Source organism: Cynoglossus semilaevis, chromosome 1 (genome assembly GCF_000523025.1).
Source record: "Cynoglossus semilaevis isolate Cse_v1.0 chromosome 1, Cse_v1.0, whole genome shotgun sequence".
Taxonomy (NCBI): Eukaryota; Metazoa; Chordata; class Actinopteri; order Pleuronectiformes; family Cynoglossidae; genus Cynoglossus; species Cynoglossus semilaevis.
Window position 1 is genome coordinate 19,129,138 of NC_024307.1, and position 17,553 is coordinate 19,146,690.

The window sequence follows — 17,553 nt, forward strand, 5'->3', positions numbered from 1 at the left end:
AGAAATGTCCTGTTTTTAGAGCATTACAACACGGAGACATGTCTCGGTGAGTCTTCGAGGCTGTTGTTTTGACCACATCACACAGTATGAAAATTACGACTTCAACTGGTGTAAAGGAGGGAAATCTCAGGCCACGTAATTAATAAGTCAAAGCTGGTTTAAATGAAGAGGGTGGTTAGAGGCTGTGTGGTCCAAACACTGACTGTACTCTACTGTACTGTACTGTACTGTACTGTATGTAACGTGGTCAGAATGAAAAGTGTTGATAAAGTTGAGATTGTGCCACATAGATGTTTAGGATTAATCTGATGTGTGGCTTGATCCATACAATTGAGAATTGAATAAAAAAAAAAGAAATGATGAAAGAAGTTACAGTAAATATAGCAAATACAAATATATATTCATGTACTGTTGTTAATTTAAATGGTAACAGAGGCTGGTATAATGATGCACCGTGGATTTACCACCTGAGTGCATTTCACTCTTATAATCCAACTCCCAAAAGAATATTTTCCAAGTGTCTTGTACAAAAAGAAAGTGAGTTTGTTCCTTCTGACTTGTTCAGTTTGGATGTTTCTCCTCAAGGCCAAAGGAAAAAATACCAACTGAAAGCCACAATGTGCCCTTGTTTTGAGGATCCCAGTCTGAAAACCTAGCAGTCGGACAGTGTTTTCTTCATCTGGCTTCCTAATGTGTGCCATGGTAAAATAAGCTCTGGTGAGTAATCAAGGAGGAGGAGGAGCGGGAATGGAGGGCAGAGGAGAGGCTGGGGAGCGGGGTTAGAAACAGGGAGAAAGGAATGTATACAGCACTGGGCCGGCTTAGCTGTAAAAACTGTAACCTGAATGTCTCCGTGGGATCAGATGTCAAGGAAATTAAAGCAGAGGAGAGGGAACAAGGGAGTGGAAATGTGGTGAAAGAGGAGGCAAAGGAAACTTGGTGTGTGGATTCAGGAATTTTATCATGGTGTACTGTGACTTGCTCTGGTTTCTATCTGCAAGGTTTCCTGTTTCCACCACCATCATTACAACAAGTGTGGGCTATGTCTAGGTCTGACTGGAGAGAAACAAGCGGTGAGGCTGTAGACACGCAGAATTTTGGTTTTGTCCCCTTATCTTTGCAGAGTGTTGTGCATGAGCACTGAAATTTGCAGTTGGTTTTTTTCTGGATATTTAATCGATCTGGATTTTGACTTATCCCACGTACAAGTGACTCAACAAATTGTCATCAGCGCTCTCTGGTGGTGTGAAGGGAATTAATAAATATTGGCTCAGAATGTAGCAGGTGCTTGGGGCAGAGTTCCCTAAAATAGTTGCCTTCAAAAGCTGGAGCTTTAGATGCTACTGCAACACTGTCAATAACATAACTAACAACAACATCAACCCTTTCTGGAGGGTCAGGGGCAGATAGATGGAGCATTCGTGTGAACTAAGATAAATGACATGTAAAAGTCATGCATGAAAGCTAAAATGCTAAAATGCTTTTATCATTTTCTATGCCATCTATTGGGGAAACATCAGTATTGCAGGGAAAAGGCAGAAGTATAATGATAATATAAATAAAAATTATATAATTTGGAAAAGTTTGGCGGGCCGGATTAAAAAGCTGAACGGGCTGCATCCGGCCCCTGAGCCTTAGTTTTCCCATTCTTGGGGTACCATATACAGGGAGTCCTCAACTTAGGTCGGAATTCCAAGTGAAACTCACCTACTGTACGTGGGTACCTATGTGACTCACATACGTTCTGCAGTGGTAAAAGTGTTCAAAATGTATCAGAAATATATTATTTTGTCTGTCGGTTCTGTGCATCATGTTATACAAAATGAAGTAAAACCGACTGCTGCATCAGTCACTTCTCAATTCCTGTAGATTCTTAAACATTGTACATTGATAAGCCTTTATTAGCGTTCTCTTTCTTCAAGGTACGTTGCATTATTTCTATTTTTAAATGTATTTTGATAACCAATAGGTATAGATAATTCTTGTGCCTTAGCTTTTACAAGGCTGTGCAGAGCTATGACTGTCGCCTCACCTAAATATCCACTAGGTGTCAAATGCATGAAAGTAAACTGTCGACGTATTCTGCTTCTTGGCCAGTGTTTGTTGGTAGAGATGGTTCCAGGATAACGACTTTGGACTGTAGGTGTGACAATGCATATTTAGTTTAAACTAGTTAAAGGTACGTATATTTTTCATCTTTTAGATTTTCTTCCTGTAATGCATCGGCAAACTGTCCATAGCTTTTGCAGATATTTCACAAAATGTTCAGAGTAAAGAAGTTGTCCTGTTTCCACTTTAGAAGTTTTTAGATAACTTTTCCCGCTGACTATTTAAAAAATAATACACTCCCAAACCTTCCCATGCAGTTAGTGTAACATATAGACATCTGTAGCTGCCAGAGTCTCCAAAAGCTCCTCCATGCAACCCCACCAAAGTTAGTGCGCCGCTTTGATGACTCGCCAACACGGGTTTGATTTCAGCCTTAATAATACTCCCACTTTCTCAAAGTAGTAGGGTGACACAGAGGACAGGACGGAAGGAAGGAAGGAGAGACACAGAGATGCAGTGTTTTGTCACCGTGATCTGGTTATTTTACATCTACATCCATTTGACTCAAGAGCGCATTTAGAACAAGTTATGCTTCAACTCATTTGTTCAAAGAGAGGATTTTCTCCTCTGTGATTCCTTTCCTCTCAAGGTTTCATCTTCAAGTTGCACTAATTGCCACAGTTGCTCTTGCCAGTAGGTGCACTTTGGGTCTATCAGAGCTCTGTCACTTCTTGGCCCATCGTTAGGAATTCACACCACAACCAACTGCTGCTTTTAAAACTGTGTGGCAAAACCTTAGTGTTAAAACAAACAAAACACGATGACAGTTATTGTTGAAGTTTTGGGGGTCATCGTAGTAATATCAGAACACGACTTCAAAGAAAACCCAGCAGAAAGTAATCAAGTTTATAACTCTCTTCTTCAAGGCCACTGTTTCAATAGGCTTCCCAACCAACCCACAAAAACACCAGGCAAAAACTAAATGATAAGGCAGGGCTTCTAGTTTTCAGTTTATTTACATTATGAAACATGGCCCTGTTTAGTTGAACATGCCGCTGATGTACTTGCAGGAATTGAAGAAAGACACGTAGAATTTCTTGAACAGTTCACTCTCTTTTTTGTTGTAATAGCCACCTGCTGCCACCTAATGGAAAATAATTTGTCATGGTCGCATGGAAGAACAAAGAACACAATTATTTGCACTTAATAAATAATATTTCTTAGACCAATTCTCCATGGCACACTAAATGAGGGGCTGAACATAACATGAGGTACATGAGTCAGATATAAGTGCTGTGTGGAGAAGTAAATAATGAGGACGGTAAGAAAATTGATCAAATGGCTGTAATAGTTACCTCTTTTAGAAAGACAGTCTGAACAGCAACAAACAAAGGAAATATTAATAAAAATGTGATGCAGCATGCTGCGTTGTTAGCTTGTGTTGCTGTCAGAAGCTAACTTGAGCTGTGCTCAGGAAGAGGTCATAAATGTGACCTCCAGGAGCCTTTAGGCACACCGTGCACTGCTGTCACTCAGTGCTGTTCAGGATGAAGTGGAGTCACAGCTGCTTCAGTCATGAAATGTTCTGATTACCTGTCTTCACCGCACTGACACCTCCTGTATCTTGTCAAGAGAATGGAGTTAGTGTAAATAACTAGTCATCCAGGCACAGAGCTGTAAATGACAGTCAGTGACTCCATTTCCTTCCCTGATACAGTGGACATGAATGTGTGTTGATCACCACACAGCGCTGATAGCTTCACCTGTCGAAGATCCAGTGCCTGCAGCGTTTCCATCCACTGATCACCACAGCAGTGTTATACAGCAGTGAGATTAATGAAGCCTATCCTTGTCAATGATTTACTGTATATCACTAGAGGTCCAAGTGACTTATGGGTAATGGTTGCTTCTGTCAGGATGTCATATTCAGAGTAAAGCGAGACTGGATACAAAATACTGCACATGCTATTGGGTTTGCCTTGACAAAACAAGGCCTTTTATAAACTTTTGTACATAAACACCCTGTATGATCTGATGTGTCATGTGTCAGGTTAACACTGGCCACCAAGATGTTTACATTAGCAGGCATGTTTATAGCGACAGTTCTTCTACAGCTTTTTGCTGGTATCTGGACCAAAGGGGCAAACAGGAGGGACCATATGTTCTGGGTGTGTCAGCTCCACTTTAAAACCTGGAACAGTGATCCCAGGGATAAGAAAGGACAGCGTCATGTTTACCAAGGAACAGATTTTATCCTCCAAGCTGAATTTGTATCAATCCTCGCTAACTAATTCCTCATCATCTGTCAGATGAGTCATGTACAGGCGATTCATCTGTACTTACTGCTTTGAAATAAAATGTAATCATTGTGGGCTAATAACTACAACAATGAGGGTTGTTTAGAACTGAGTAAATGTCTGGACTGCATGAGAAGTGGAGTTGTTGTGTTTCTTGACTGAAAGATATGATAGAGAAAATACTTTGATGTTCATGTTCGTTACCACTTACATGTACTCAAACAATCAGGGCATGGAGGCTAACCTTTAACACGAAACCCAGTGGTAAACATGTTTTTGTAATGCAGAAAAAACCTCTGTTACAATGTACGGTCGTTAATGTCAAACATACCATTAACGCGTGGAAGTGCTGTGATAAACTGTGCGTTTAGATGGATTTGAATAAAAAGCTACTCTACTGTAACGATTGAGAATAGCGCCGCGTGACGACATATTTGTCCTCTATGACTAGTTCCTGTGCTGAATTTGTTCTAACCGTCTGACTGTTTTGTGTGTTGCAGAGTTTTGCCGAGAACACCATGAACGAGCTGCTGGGCTGGTATGGCTACGACAAGGTGGAGTTAAGAGACTCCGACAACCTGGACATGGGAGAGACGCCCCAACACATCTCTGTCCTTAAAGGTCTGCGACCACGGCTAATGACTTTACAATTTTTCCTCATCAACACCAGAGTACATGGTTGAAACATAATGCCTGCCAGAAATGTGTGGTTCATTGTTCTACCTGTTCTTGATTTGCTTCTATTGTCCTGTCCAGAAAACTTGGTGCCAAAAAACCCAGCATCATCAGAGAGCAGTGAAGGCTCCCCAGATGGAGTCAACAGCTCCCAGTCAATGCCAGCCTCCAGGAATGGAGTCGTCGAGCCCGCCATCACAACATCCACCACCACATCCTGCACCACGGACCATGGCAACCTGCCCATCATCGTCCCTTTGATCCCCCCACCAGTAATCAAACCTTCCACAGGTAAGGAGCCCTGACAAAAATCATCAAGGTCCCTGTTTATATTATAAGCAGTTCATTTACATATGCTGTACCATCTGCAGAAATACCACTAAATATGTTTCTTTTTCAGTACAAAAAAGAGAATTTATTTATGAATATATAGCTATATCTGCCCCATTTGCGATTGAGTTTGAAATTAGAATAATTTAAAATAAAAACAGAACCTTGTAAACATAAAATAAAAAAAATGTATCTGATAAATCGTCTTCTGTGCATAAAATAAATAATTCACATTATTATTGGTGCATTCCTAGCAGCAGAGTAAATAGCTCACTAACAAAAACAAAAGCTAACTTATTTAGTAATAATAAATAGAGATATGAATACCCTCAATGAACAGGACCTGTGGTCCGATCCTTATGAATAAACGCACACAATTAACCACGTGGCAACGAGCTCGTTTTGCATGTAGCACCTTGGTGTGAATGAATGTGGGAGGCACAGCTTAGGGGATCTGCGCTCAACAATGCAGCCTGAGGCAGAGTAGTCGAGCACAGATCCACCCAGCTTTCAGCACAGACTGCATCGTCAGAAGTTCATAAATATAACATTTTGTATTGTTCGATTCATAGTGCGCTCTGAACCGAGACCATCGTCTTGACCATCGTATTGTTGCACCACTGCTTTATATAGCACTTGGTGCTTGATTCCATTCTAATTGCCAGACAGAGACTTAATGCTAAGGTTGATGTAGAGTAACATTTAAAATTCTTAAACTTAATACATACTTAAAATTACTTCCATATCCTCAGCATGTGCCTCTAATTACTACTAAAAACTTTGCCAGAGCTGCATGAAAGCAGACTTTTTTTTTTTAAATCGCACATATCCTTCCTTGTCATTCAGGGATGGCCGACTAATGAGTGTCTTACCTGCAGTCCACCTTGTTCTTCTCCACCTGCCCAAGTGTCAATATTACCCCATCCAACTCTCTGAGGAGATGTCACTGCTCCTCAGTCCAGACAGAGGCTTCATTATTTCACGCCTGCTGTGACACGAGAGGCTGGTGCGCTCAGGTAGAGGGAGTGTGCCGCCTTGGCATTGCCCAAAACGAGTCCCTGCTGGCCTTGCCTGGGCGGGAAACAGATGGTGTGGTCCCCATTTAAGACCCAGCACCAACCCGCCATCCAGCTCAGGCCGCCTTTAACTCGCCATCTACCACCGCACACATATGCTGAATTATTCATGTGTCCCCCAAAAATCTGCATAAAAAATTCTGAGGTTCCAGAAAGTCGATAATGGTAGACGACAATATGCTGGCTGCATAAATTCGAAAAAATTATCTATGGCCCTCTACTGCAGATGTGAGCCGGTGAAGGAAATTGCAAGCTTGTTTCACGTCAATGAAAATGAATTATGAAAAAATTATGCTAAAAAAATGAATTGTGTTATAATGTGTTAGAAAAATATTGTAAAGTATCCCTGTGGGGTCCATTTTGTTGTCTACAGAGCCTCGGGGAGTTTATCTCTTAATTATGGACCAGTCCTAACATGAAATCTGAGGCCCTGTAAATCCATTAGGCTCACAAAGAGGAGAGAAAGATTAGCAAGCAGGTGAAAAGGATGGGACTGGTGATTAAAGACTAATGGGCCTTGTTCTTTTCACCCTCATTCATGCGTAGCCATTATTGAGTGATTGGGAGATACTAAAGGGAATCTGAGTGGATCTCTCCTATCACAACAACAGCTGAAGCAAAAAAAGCCTGTGGATCATTCCAAACAGTCACTGTCGATCCAGACAGGGCGGAATTTCACTCACCATACTGATGCAAAACCAGCCTGGTGCTAATTTTAGTCTGCTGCAAAGGACGTATTTTAAAGAAAAAGGTGTGCTTCATTCTCCACTCTGTTTTTTTTGTGTCTGTACTTGGGTTTGGAGATGAATGACTGTTGACTGAATACAAAATATGGACCTGCAACGAGACCTGTTTGTAACAGCGATAATAACATCTATCTATCTATCCATCTATCTATCTGTCTATCTATCTATCTATCTGTCTATCTATCTATCTATCTGTCTATCTGTCTATCTATCTGTCTATCTGTCTATCTATCTATCTATCTGTCTATCTGTCTGTCTGTCTGTCTGTCTGTCTATCTGTCTGTCTGTCTATCTATCTATCTGTCTGTCTATCTGTCTATCTGTCTATCTATCTGTCTATCTGTCTATCTATCTATCTATCTATCTGTCTATCTGTCTGTCTGTCTGTCTGTCTATCTATCTATCTATCTCTCTATCTATCTATCTGTCTGTCTGTCTGTCTATCTCTCTATCTATCTATCTGTCTGTCTGTCTGTCTGTCTGTCTATCCATCATTGCTATGAAATATCTTTATGTTTCTGGCCATGAGACATTTGTTATTCAGAGAGAATTTTTTTTTGTATTTGCGTCTTATATCAGAGCAGTTCAGATCAGGGACGAACCTCTGCATTGAGACACTGTTGTTGTCTGACATTGTCTTTGTAACCAGCTCAGACTCTACGTCATGAGACATCAGCCGTCATCTCCACTGTCATTAATGGGCATCAACCAAAAAAGAAACTCGTTCTCTGTCACAGGCTGCTCTGCTTTTACTATATTTACACATGGCAGTGCAGATCCTACATATGTATTGTGTTGAGTTTTAACTGGATCATCAGCTGAAGCTTTCAGCTAGAAAATAAGTAAATTAACCCTTTGGTTACTGTGCATCTTTAAATTCTGTACATTGTTGTGAGAAAATTAAAATTTCCCTTAAATCATTATTACAACCCAACTCTGTCTCATAGATACAGGGCTCCTCAGTTTACATCTGTTTTTTTGGGGGGGGAGGGGGATTTTGCCCTTCATTCTGGCTCCCAGGTGTAAGTTAGACTCTTATGATATTTTTATGTCCTAAACCATGATGTTACTACTGTGTTAGTGTAGGTGAGTGACACAGATACTGATGTACAGTATGTGAGTTCCAAGTTACTGTGAAAAGTAACGGAATTCGGATGTAAGTCGAGGACCACGTACTCATTTACAGAAGAGTGTTTTTTTCCAGGTCACTCCTAACTCTTGTTCTGTTATTTATCTCCAGATGAAGATGCGTCCAACGTGCAGATCATGTGTGCCTGGTGCCAGAAAATTGGTGTAAAACGCTATTCCCTGAGCATGGGGAGTGAGCTGAAAAGTTTCTGCAGTGAAAAGTGCTTTGCTGCCTGTCGCAGAGCCTATTTCAAAAGGAACAAGGTAAGAATCTTAACTCATAATCAGCCGCAGAATCATGATGCAAACTCTAAAACTATTAGGACTGGAAACAGGGAACACAGAGATTATACGGTTGCAATTTTTATTCTCATGAATAATGAATACAATTAATTAGGTTACACAGTTTTAACTCACAGTTGTTTTACAGATATTGTTTGAAAATGATTGAATATATCGTACACACACACTGTTTTAGGTTTAGTGCTTCACAAAAAAGAACAAAGATTGCCAATATTAAGTATGAATAAACAGAACATGTTGCTTAGCTGAACTGCAAACGTGGCACTAAAAGAAGAAAAGACATCTATCATCTGAAGCCGTGGAATCAGACCAGAACTAATTCCTAAATTTATACTCTAGTTTAATGACCAATAGAACTTTGAATAGAGGATAGTAAACGTTGAATGTTGGGAATTTTAGCTGTTGTAGAGGTATAATTATATATGATAGAGAGGGCTAAAACACTTTGAGCCCTGGTTTTAATTGGTGGTCTTTCTGTATTAGGTTTTTGGTATGTATGTGGATGTTGTAAAGGTACTCAACTTTCCCACCACAGTTTCAGTACATGCAGCATTAGATGAAGTGCATTTAACATAGGCTTCAATGTGTGTGTCAATGGTTTGTCTTTATGTGGCCCTGTTACGGACTGACAAACTAACAAAGATGAAGGAGTTGAAGAAAGTTGAATGAATGAATGAATGATTCATAAATTAATGAATGAGTTGTCACAAACTGGTTAAGCAACAGTTAGCATCTATACACTCAGCCTGGCAGCTGGTGACTTTAATCACATTGACGCCCCCAGTACGATATATTATTAGTTGTCTTGTCCGAATCATCTATTTTCCACTAAACGTGATCATAGTTGACAAAACTGACATCATATTCAAGGTGACATTAAAGTGAATGTTGAAACCCTAAAATCTGCAGTGAAATAATGACTGCAGTTAAATAGTGATTAATGGTATTAATCTCTGATGAAGTAGCCAGATGGGAGTTTGTCATTATATAATGGCAGATCATTCATTGTAAATGTTCTGACTATGAAAATATGACTATGAAGATTTGTACAGTGAAAAGACACTTAGTTTGGGCTACTGCCCTCAGTTCCTTCACAAGTTTTTGGAGTGAAGGTACTACTAATGATATTTTGTGTTAATTTTTCACTGCAAAACTGTGAACTATGTGGGGGGTTTATTTTTGCTTTATTTATTTATTTTATCTTTACTGGAAGATCTATATGGTGATACTTAGTCCTGTTCCCTCTTCAAACACATGCCTTCTATCGAAGTACACTGCCATCAGTCGGACAGTAACAGCCAGTAGGTACAGATTTAATTTATCTAAATATCTTTTAAAAATCACAACATGAACTGATCTCAGAACTGTTTTGATCCGTGATGAACAACTAGAAGTACAACCCCAGACGACTAGCATCCTCTGAGGCAGAACATGTTTGTTTTTTACCCCTTATAATTTACACAGTAATCTGTGTTTTTGCAGTAGTTACACACTGAAGGAGAAACATACTCTGTGGAGTGTCATCGCCACAGCTGATACTCAAAACTAGATGTGTTTCTGACAAAAGCAGAAAACGCCCCAAATGGCTGCATGAAGGCATTACATCATCCAGTGGTTTCTACCTGAATGGGCTTCTCATCCCTTTTTAACAGCAAGTTATTCAATCATTTTCCAGAGTTTTATCTCCAACCATCCGAAATTATATAAGTATATAACCATAAATGTTTTAGCTCCAACCATCCGAAATTATTTATATAAATATAAGTATATAACCATAAATGTTTTAAATGTCAACTTACCAACCATTTATTAACTTGTTTATGTGCAAAAGGTAGAAAATATATACAGTTTTAAGCCCAGAACAATTAAAGTTATGGGGTTAAAAACTTTACTGTTAAAAAAAAAAAGCGATTGTGCTCAAAATGTCACAGTCATTTGGATGCATTAGGAACACGCCGTCAAATATCAAAGTTATTATTTTGTTTTTTGTTTTTTTCAGTATCTGTAGTCAAACTCTTTCTCCTTTCTGTCTTGTGTCAAAGCTGTGGTATGTGGTGAATGATGGTTTTTCTTCTTCTGTCCCTTTGCACCCAAATTAGCTCCTCGTCCAAACTAAACGCACTGCAGCAGAAACCACAAGGAGAAACACAAAAACGCTCTGATTGTGGCAACCAGTGATAAACAGTGTTTTTCTCACAGAATGATCAGCAGGATTCACCTGCCTTCACTCATAGTGTTATTTGTTATTTGTTATTTGTTGATGAATGGATGAATGGATGAATGGATGGATGGATGGATGATGGATGATGGATGATGGATGAATGGATGAATGGATGGATGAATGGATGAATGGATGGATGATGAATGGATGACAACCAGTGTGCATAATGGTGAGTGATGGAGGGGTATTTACAGTACACAGTACAGTACTGTACATGTAAGGAAAAGGGGAAGTTCACCCAGTTAGTGGGGAACACAGGTGCAGGAATATGATCCGCAGGTGAAAGCCATGAAGCCATCATAGAGATGGAGCTGTTGAGGAGACAGTGATGATGCTGAGATTTTTTTCCCACTCAGAAAATATCATTTCCCGGCCTTTTTGAAAAAATGCATTCCGTCTTCTTTGATAAAACGCTTAGTTATTTTATCAATAAGAAACTTAAGCAATAATATAGAAACAAAGAAACCCCACCATCACCACATCACTGCATCAGCAGAGCAGAGCCAAGGCACTGATCATTTCTCCGCTCATATTCCACTTATTCACCAGTTTCCATCCTCCTTCAGAAGAATACACATGACAAACACAGGAAAGGCCTGTTTCTCCACAGCGGCTCAGATTCTGTATTTTGTCTGGCCCTGCCACATGCACACAGGCCATTTGTGTAACCGATACCTATGTTTCTTTCCCCATGCACCCACTCGGTTGGCCACAACAACATGGGCCGCAGGCTTTTTCTTTCTTTTTTTTTTTTTGCAATGCAAAAGAAAAAAATGTCATGGCTGAAAAGGAGTATCTTGTGTCTGTGTATGCTTTGGTTTGTGGAGAGAGGACGAGGGGGAGGTGGAAAACAGGGGTGGGCAACAGCTCTGGGATTATGTTGCATGAAACGTCTTAGCTGCCTCATCCATGAAACCCAATCACCTCCTATGGTGACGATGGCCGCCACTTTTTCATATCTTTGCATAACTCTGGATCACGGAGTGCAGCGACAGTTGATTGACACGTCAACTTTAGCTGATCACCTTTTCTCTGTGCACTCTGTGCTTTAAGCTGCTGAATTCCTTCAGCAGCTTTAAGCACCCTGCTGTTAATAACCCTCTCACCTCACTGTTCACCAATCATTCACATAAAATGACTATTTTTATTCTGCCAACATTCCTGCGTTGTGCTTGTTTACTGCAAACTTTGTCGTAAGTAAAAAAAAAGAAGAAAGAAAATTAGTAGAACATTAAGTCAAACTTAATTGGATGAACTGCAGGTTCCGACTAATTCACCATCACAGTTACTGTATGCTGGACATCTCCGTGTTGTTGTTTCTCACTCTGTCACACACCCACATATGAACCAATCAACACACTTACTCACTGGACACAGTGCCAGGACTTAGTTGAGCTTCAGGACTGTAGGCAACTGTAGGCAACTGCAGGCAACTGCAGGCAACTGTAGGCAACTGTAGGCAACTGTAGGCAACTGTAGGCAACTGTAGGCAACTGTAGGCAACTGTAGGCAGCAGGGATCTCAACCTCAAATGAGCTGAGGGTCACTGCTTCCTCTGTCCTGCCAGTAGGGGGCCACATCAGGTATCAATGTTCAATACAAAAATGCCTGTGATATTTTAGAAAAATGTTTTTGTTTAAATCCTACAAATACTATATGATACAACTGTGCAAATTAATTAGTAAAGAGGAAGAGGTTTGACACCCCTGCTATATAATGATTACATCTTTTAGTTTTAATTTTTAGTCTATTTGAAAGGTTGAAATTTTGACAAATCGAGAGACTACAGTCCAAGGTGAGGCTCTTCTGTAGTTACACAGGAATTCTGGAAATAAAATCATCATAAAATTAGTGCAAATCAGAAAACAACCTTATGATAAAAACTAGAGGACAACATTGTCATCATCTTGATCGACAATGTGGACTTCATATTTCTTTTTCCTTTACATGATGACTTTGCTGCACATCACTGCACAGCAGTCAGGTAGACATTTACAAAGACCGAAATAAATCAGCATGATTTGAAAAGAGCCATTTGAATTTTGAATGATTATCTAATATATATAAGGTATTCAGACATTAAGGTAAGTGATAGCCAACTATAGTATACTAATGTACTAATGTGCCAATATACCAATGCATATATATAAAACTATAAAAATATAAATAAAGAAAGTGTCTTCAGCCATGACTGTGTTTCTAACTGAAACACGGAGGTGTCAGCACTGAGACTTCAACTGGTGTTTCACAGTGCAGGGCTTTTTGTTCACACAATGAAATCTTTCCCTGAGAGACTCCAGACCTCCATCAGTGTCTCATCCCCTGGAGCAGCCTCCAGGCACGAGAGGGCAGAGTGTCGCATCATATGAGTTAAAAAAATGTCACGTTACCTCAGAGGAACCCACACACACACACACACACACACGTTTGCTTTCATACGTGTCCCTACTGTTGCCACCCTCTCTCCTGAACTCTTCGCAGTGTTCTTTACATCTTCAACTTCGGCCTTGGTGTTTGTGTGTGTGTGTGTGTGTGACAGTAGGTGCTTGTGGAAATTATGTGTTTGCATGAAAAATTGTGTAGTGTGTGTCTGCAAATGGCAGTTTAAGCTCGGTGGTGGCCTAGAGGCCTGTCTAACTCAGCTTCAGGGAACAGAGAGGAAGGTGATTATCTCATAGCTCCGAGCCATCCGAGCTCAATAAAGACAAAAGTAACTCAGACTAACTTGGCACTGAGATTGTGAAAGCTGGAACCAACACACACACTTATACTATTTATGCATACATATATAAATATATATGTAAAGCTGTCTATACAGTATATAGACAAATACATTGTGTCTCATTTGTCTCAAATACATAGTCAGAAATAAATTCTTTACATTATGCTCCTAGTGTTTATTTCAAAGTACAGCAAATGGACAGGATGGACAGGATAAATGAACATTAGCTATTGTTTGTTAGCTGTATGGGGGAGTTTTAATTGTTACAGAAGGGCCCATTTTCATATTAGACCATGGGGCCCAGAATCCCTGGCAGCACCCTTGTAGTAACACTTCCACTGCCCCACCGCTCCATCAGGCTTTTTTGAAACAATCAAAACCAAATTTACAATTGTCCTTTATTCCTTTCTGTATCAAAACACCTGGTATTAAAAAATGTGCTTAATGTTATTTGTTTTTATTTTGTAATGAAAAACGTTGTTAACGTGTTGCAGTGTTGGATTTGTATGAAAACCCACTTACATTTAGCACCCTCTAAAGGAGAAGAAAGGTTCTTTAGTCACTAGAAGAGCAAGAATTACTGAGGGAATGAACTGTACTGAATCCATCTATGTTAAATATGAAGTAGTTCTTATTAAACAAAAAACTTCCTTTTGTGTCTTGGTGACATCTGATACTTGGTGACGTAGTATCACAGGTCCAGAAGAAGAAATCACGAGGTACACTATTAAAAACTAAATGATATAATCCCTGAGAATAATAAAAAAAACCTTTTGTGTCTGCAGTAGAAAGTTCAATATTACACTGATTGTTGTTGTGATCTAAAAAGCTCTACACAAACTAGTCATTATTAGTTAGTTCTAATCAGTAACAGTTTAATCAGTTTAATTTTTGACAGTCACCTTGGAGCCATGAGCGTGACACTCTCCAACACTAGATCAGCATCTGGAATGACTTCAGCTCATATTTATGGCCTGGATTTGAATACCTGCCTGGACAAATACTGTATATCATTGTCACGTGTCAGGCAGACACCTGGGCATGTGCGCCCACACAGAGCCAGACTTATTAGCAGATGTTGTTGCGTGGCCAGAGGGCAGCTGAGTGGCCGACATCCTTTTTTTGTCCTCTTTAAAGAAGAACCTCAGCGGCCGAGCAGCTGTTGATCTCTGGAGTTATAGAACAGATGATCGTGTTCTGGATGTATCTGTGTATTTGTCTCCGAATCCATCTGTCTGTGTCTGCCTGTCCATATACATATATATGTATGTATGTGTCCATGTTTGGCTCCCTCCCTGTCTGTGTGTCACATCTCATTCTCAGTTCCAACACCTCATTAGTACAAAATGCAAATGAACTGGCACCAGGCCAGAGGGTCAGAGCACAGACTGGAGACAGAACATCCACGGTACTGTGCCTCGGTCCTCTGTCCTCTTTGTGTGTGAGAGTGCATGTGTTGGCTACGGTGCACTCATTTAGCCGTCTTAAAATATCTGTCTTTAAATGTGTTTGTGTTTATCCTTGGGACTCGGGCCTTAATGGGTGTTTGTTAGAGTGAGCGAGCAGTGATGCACATTTAAAACAACACAGGATTTTAGTTTTTGGGGTTTTTTTTAATAAAAAAATAAAAACCTACTTCGTCCAGTTGCCCTTGATGTAATTATTTTGGGATTTTCTTCCTACCTACCCTCCAATTTTCTGAGCCCCTTACCCCTAGATGAACTAGATGTCAACAATTATTTAATTTGGCTATTGAGGATTTTTCAAAACAAAATGTATTTTCAATTTTTTTTATTTATTTGTTCGTTCATTAATATACTCATTAGCATCTATTGTAGTAAACATTATTTATAGGATTAAGGGGAAAAAAACATTTAAATATCAGGGTTTTTTCTGTATTGGACATCATATATCACATTGACGAGGCCCTCGATGTCAGTGGCAGTGAGGACCCTCAGCTCATTTGACTTTGAGACCCCTGATGGCATTTAGTCTTTAACACCCGGTCGTCCAACCATTCAACATAAGCCATTGTAATAACTTAACTGCTCTGCGAATTCATTTGAGACATTTTTAGTGTATAAAAACATGGCTGCTCAACAGTCAGTGGTGGCTGTTGTCTGATTCCCTTCATACTGATGATCTTTTTCAACAGCACACCTGTGTGAGCTGAAAGCAGGACAGTCAGTCCATCATTGATGTCCCCAACAAACACCTGTGCTCGTCTGAACCTCATGTTCACCTGGTTTTGTTTAATATCATTTTTGAATCGTAGTCGTACTTTATCAGTCTCATCATGATGTCATGACAAATATACGCACAGCACAGGCTGACTGACACACACTGTTCCCTGTCTGTTGGTCTCTACACGAACCAGCGACTCTTCACTCATCGTGCACTCATGCATTTTTGTCCTTCTGAATGTTGTTTTTTGGTTTTTGTTTACCTCTTAGTTCCTTTGTTGCTTAATTCACCTGTTTATTTTGTCCATTCGTAAAAAGCAGCCATTGTTTCTCCCCCCAGGCGAGAGACGACGATGGCCTCGGTGGGAAATTACCCCAGAACAGCTTTACTCAGGACACGCCCAGGCTTGTCTTCAAGACAAACAGCGATGTGCTTGTAAGGACCATAACCATTTAACACCAGACCAATTCAGAATTTGTTGGCATGAGCCCAAGTATGTTGTGTTTTTTTTAAGTGTATTATTTTCTCCTGATGTTTTCATCACATTTCCTTAAAATCCAACGTCCAACTGAGATCAGCCCAAATAAGTGGACAGTAAACAAATGAAGGTCCTGCCTTACATCTACATTACACACCTGGATGTGTTATTTCACACTCACAAGCTTTTTGTTCACTCTTCTTTGGACGTCATCTGACGCCAATTTGTGTGGATCTTAGACTACACTGTAGAACACACTATAGCATTCTCTAACATTATTTTAACAGTTAACATCATTCAATATCAGTGTTTCACCTTAAACACCCGTTTAAAAAAACTTTAAAAAAAGTTTAAAAACTTGGAAGTTAACACACTTGCACTGCCACAAGAATTGCCTACCAAATAAAAAATAGTGTAATGCCGACTTGTTTATTTTTACCCTTTTACCTATTTTTATCTGTCTGATGGTTTGACTGCTCGTGTTTTGAACTCTTTTAAATTACTGTGGTAAAGCTATGGTTTGGCACCCCAAACTAGAGACTGATACTTTTAATCAAAAGCTTCAACTCAGTTGTTACATTTCTGCTCACTTTCTCATCAGCTGACTGTGTTAACTATGCAGAATTTATATTTATTATCATTTTTATTTATTGTATGCCTAGTTTTATTGATATATTGTTTATATATTTTTATTTATTTTGGTGTCATAATGTAGTGGTTAGCACGCCTGCCTTGGAAGCGGAGAGCAGAGAGTCCTGGGTTCGAGTCCCAGAGGAACCACATGCCCTCATGCTTAATAGCAGATCTGCTGCTAACACAAGAATTTCCCAAATATGGGATAAATATACTTCAAATTATTATTATTAATACAGAATGATTTGTTTCCTTGAGGATTGAAACAGAAAAAAGAACTGCCTGTTTCATATTCCTTGGTTTCCTTGTTGTGCCTTTAGTTCAAGATTGTAAAATAATGATTTTTGGAAAAAAACTACAACAAATCATATAATTATAAGAGAGTGATAATAAAGTAGGCTAAAGTGTGATATTTAAAAGGATTATTTTTGCCTCGGTGCTTATCTCTAATCTTCAACATCAAACCTTTCAGCGCCCACTGAACCGTCCAACTGTTGATGTTTAATAAATAAACATCAAATAATAATGTAAGACAAAAATGTGTCTGGTGTCGTTCCAGAAAAATTCTGCCCCTTTGACAAATATAGTTGGTGACCCTTTTATTTTCTGATGCATTGATTTTATGTTTGTTTATTTTCTGTTTCTGTTGTTTGACTCTTTATCACCAGCGCAGTATAATCTCTGGTCTTACCGTTTTCTCAGAGGGATTTT

General features: G+C 39.5%; 1 protein-coding gene across 1 annotated transcript in view; it reads left to right on the top strand.

Moving 5' to 3' along the window:
* The window catches only part of sobpa (sine oculis binding protein homolog (Drosophila) a), a 30,735-nt gene that overhangs the window by 1,954 nt on the left and 11,228 nt on the right, over positions 1 to 17,553 (top strand). Inside the window, exons 2-5 of the mRNA XM_008316925.3 lie at positions 4,847 to 4,967; positions 5,103 to 5,312; positions 8,414 to 8,565; positions 16,071 to 16,166. Coding sequence (XP_008315147.1) covers positions 4,847 to 4,967; positions 5,103 to 5,312; positions 8,414 to 8,565; positions 16,071 to 16,166 — 579 coding nt within the window. The remainder of the gene's footprint in view (positions 1 to 4,846; positions 4,968 to 5,102; positions 5,313 to 8,413; positions 8,566 to 16,070; positions 16,167 to 17,553) is intronic.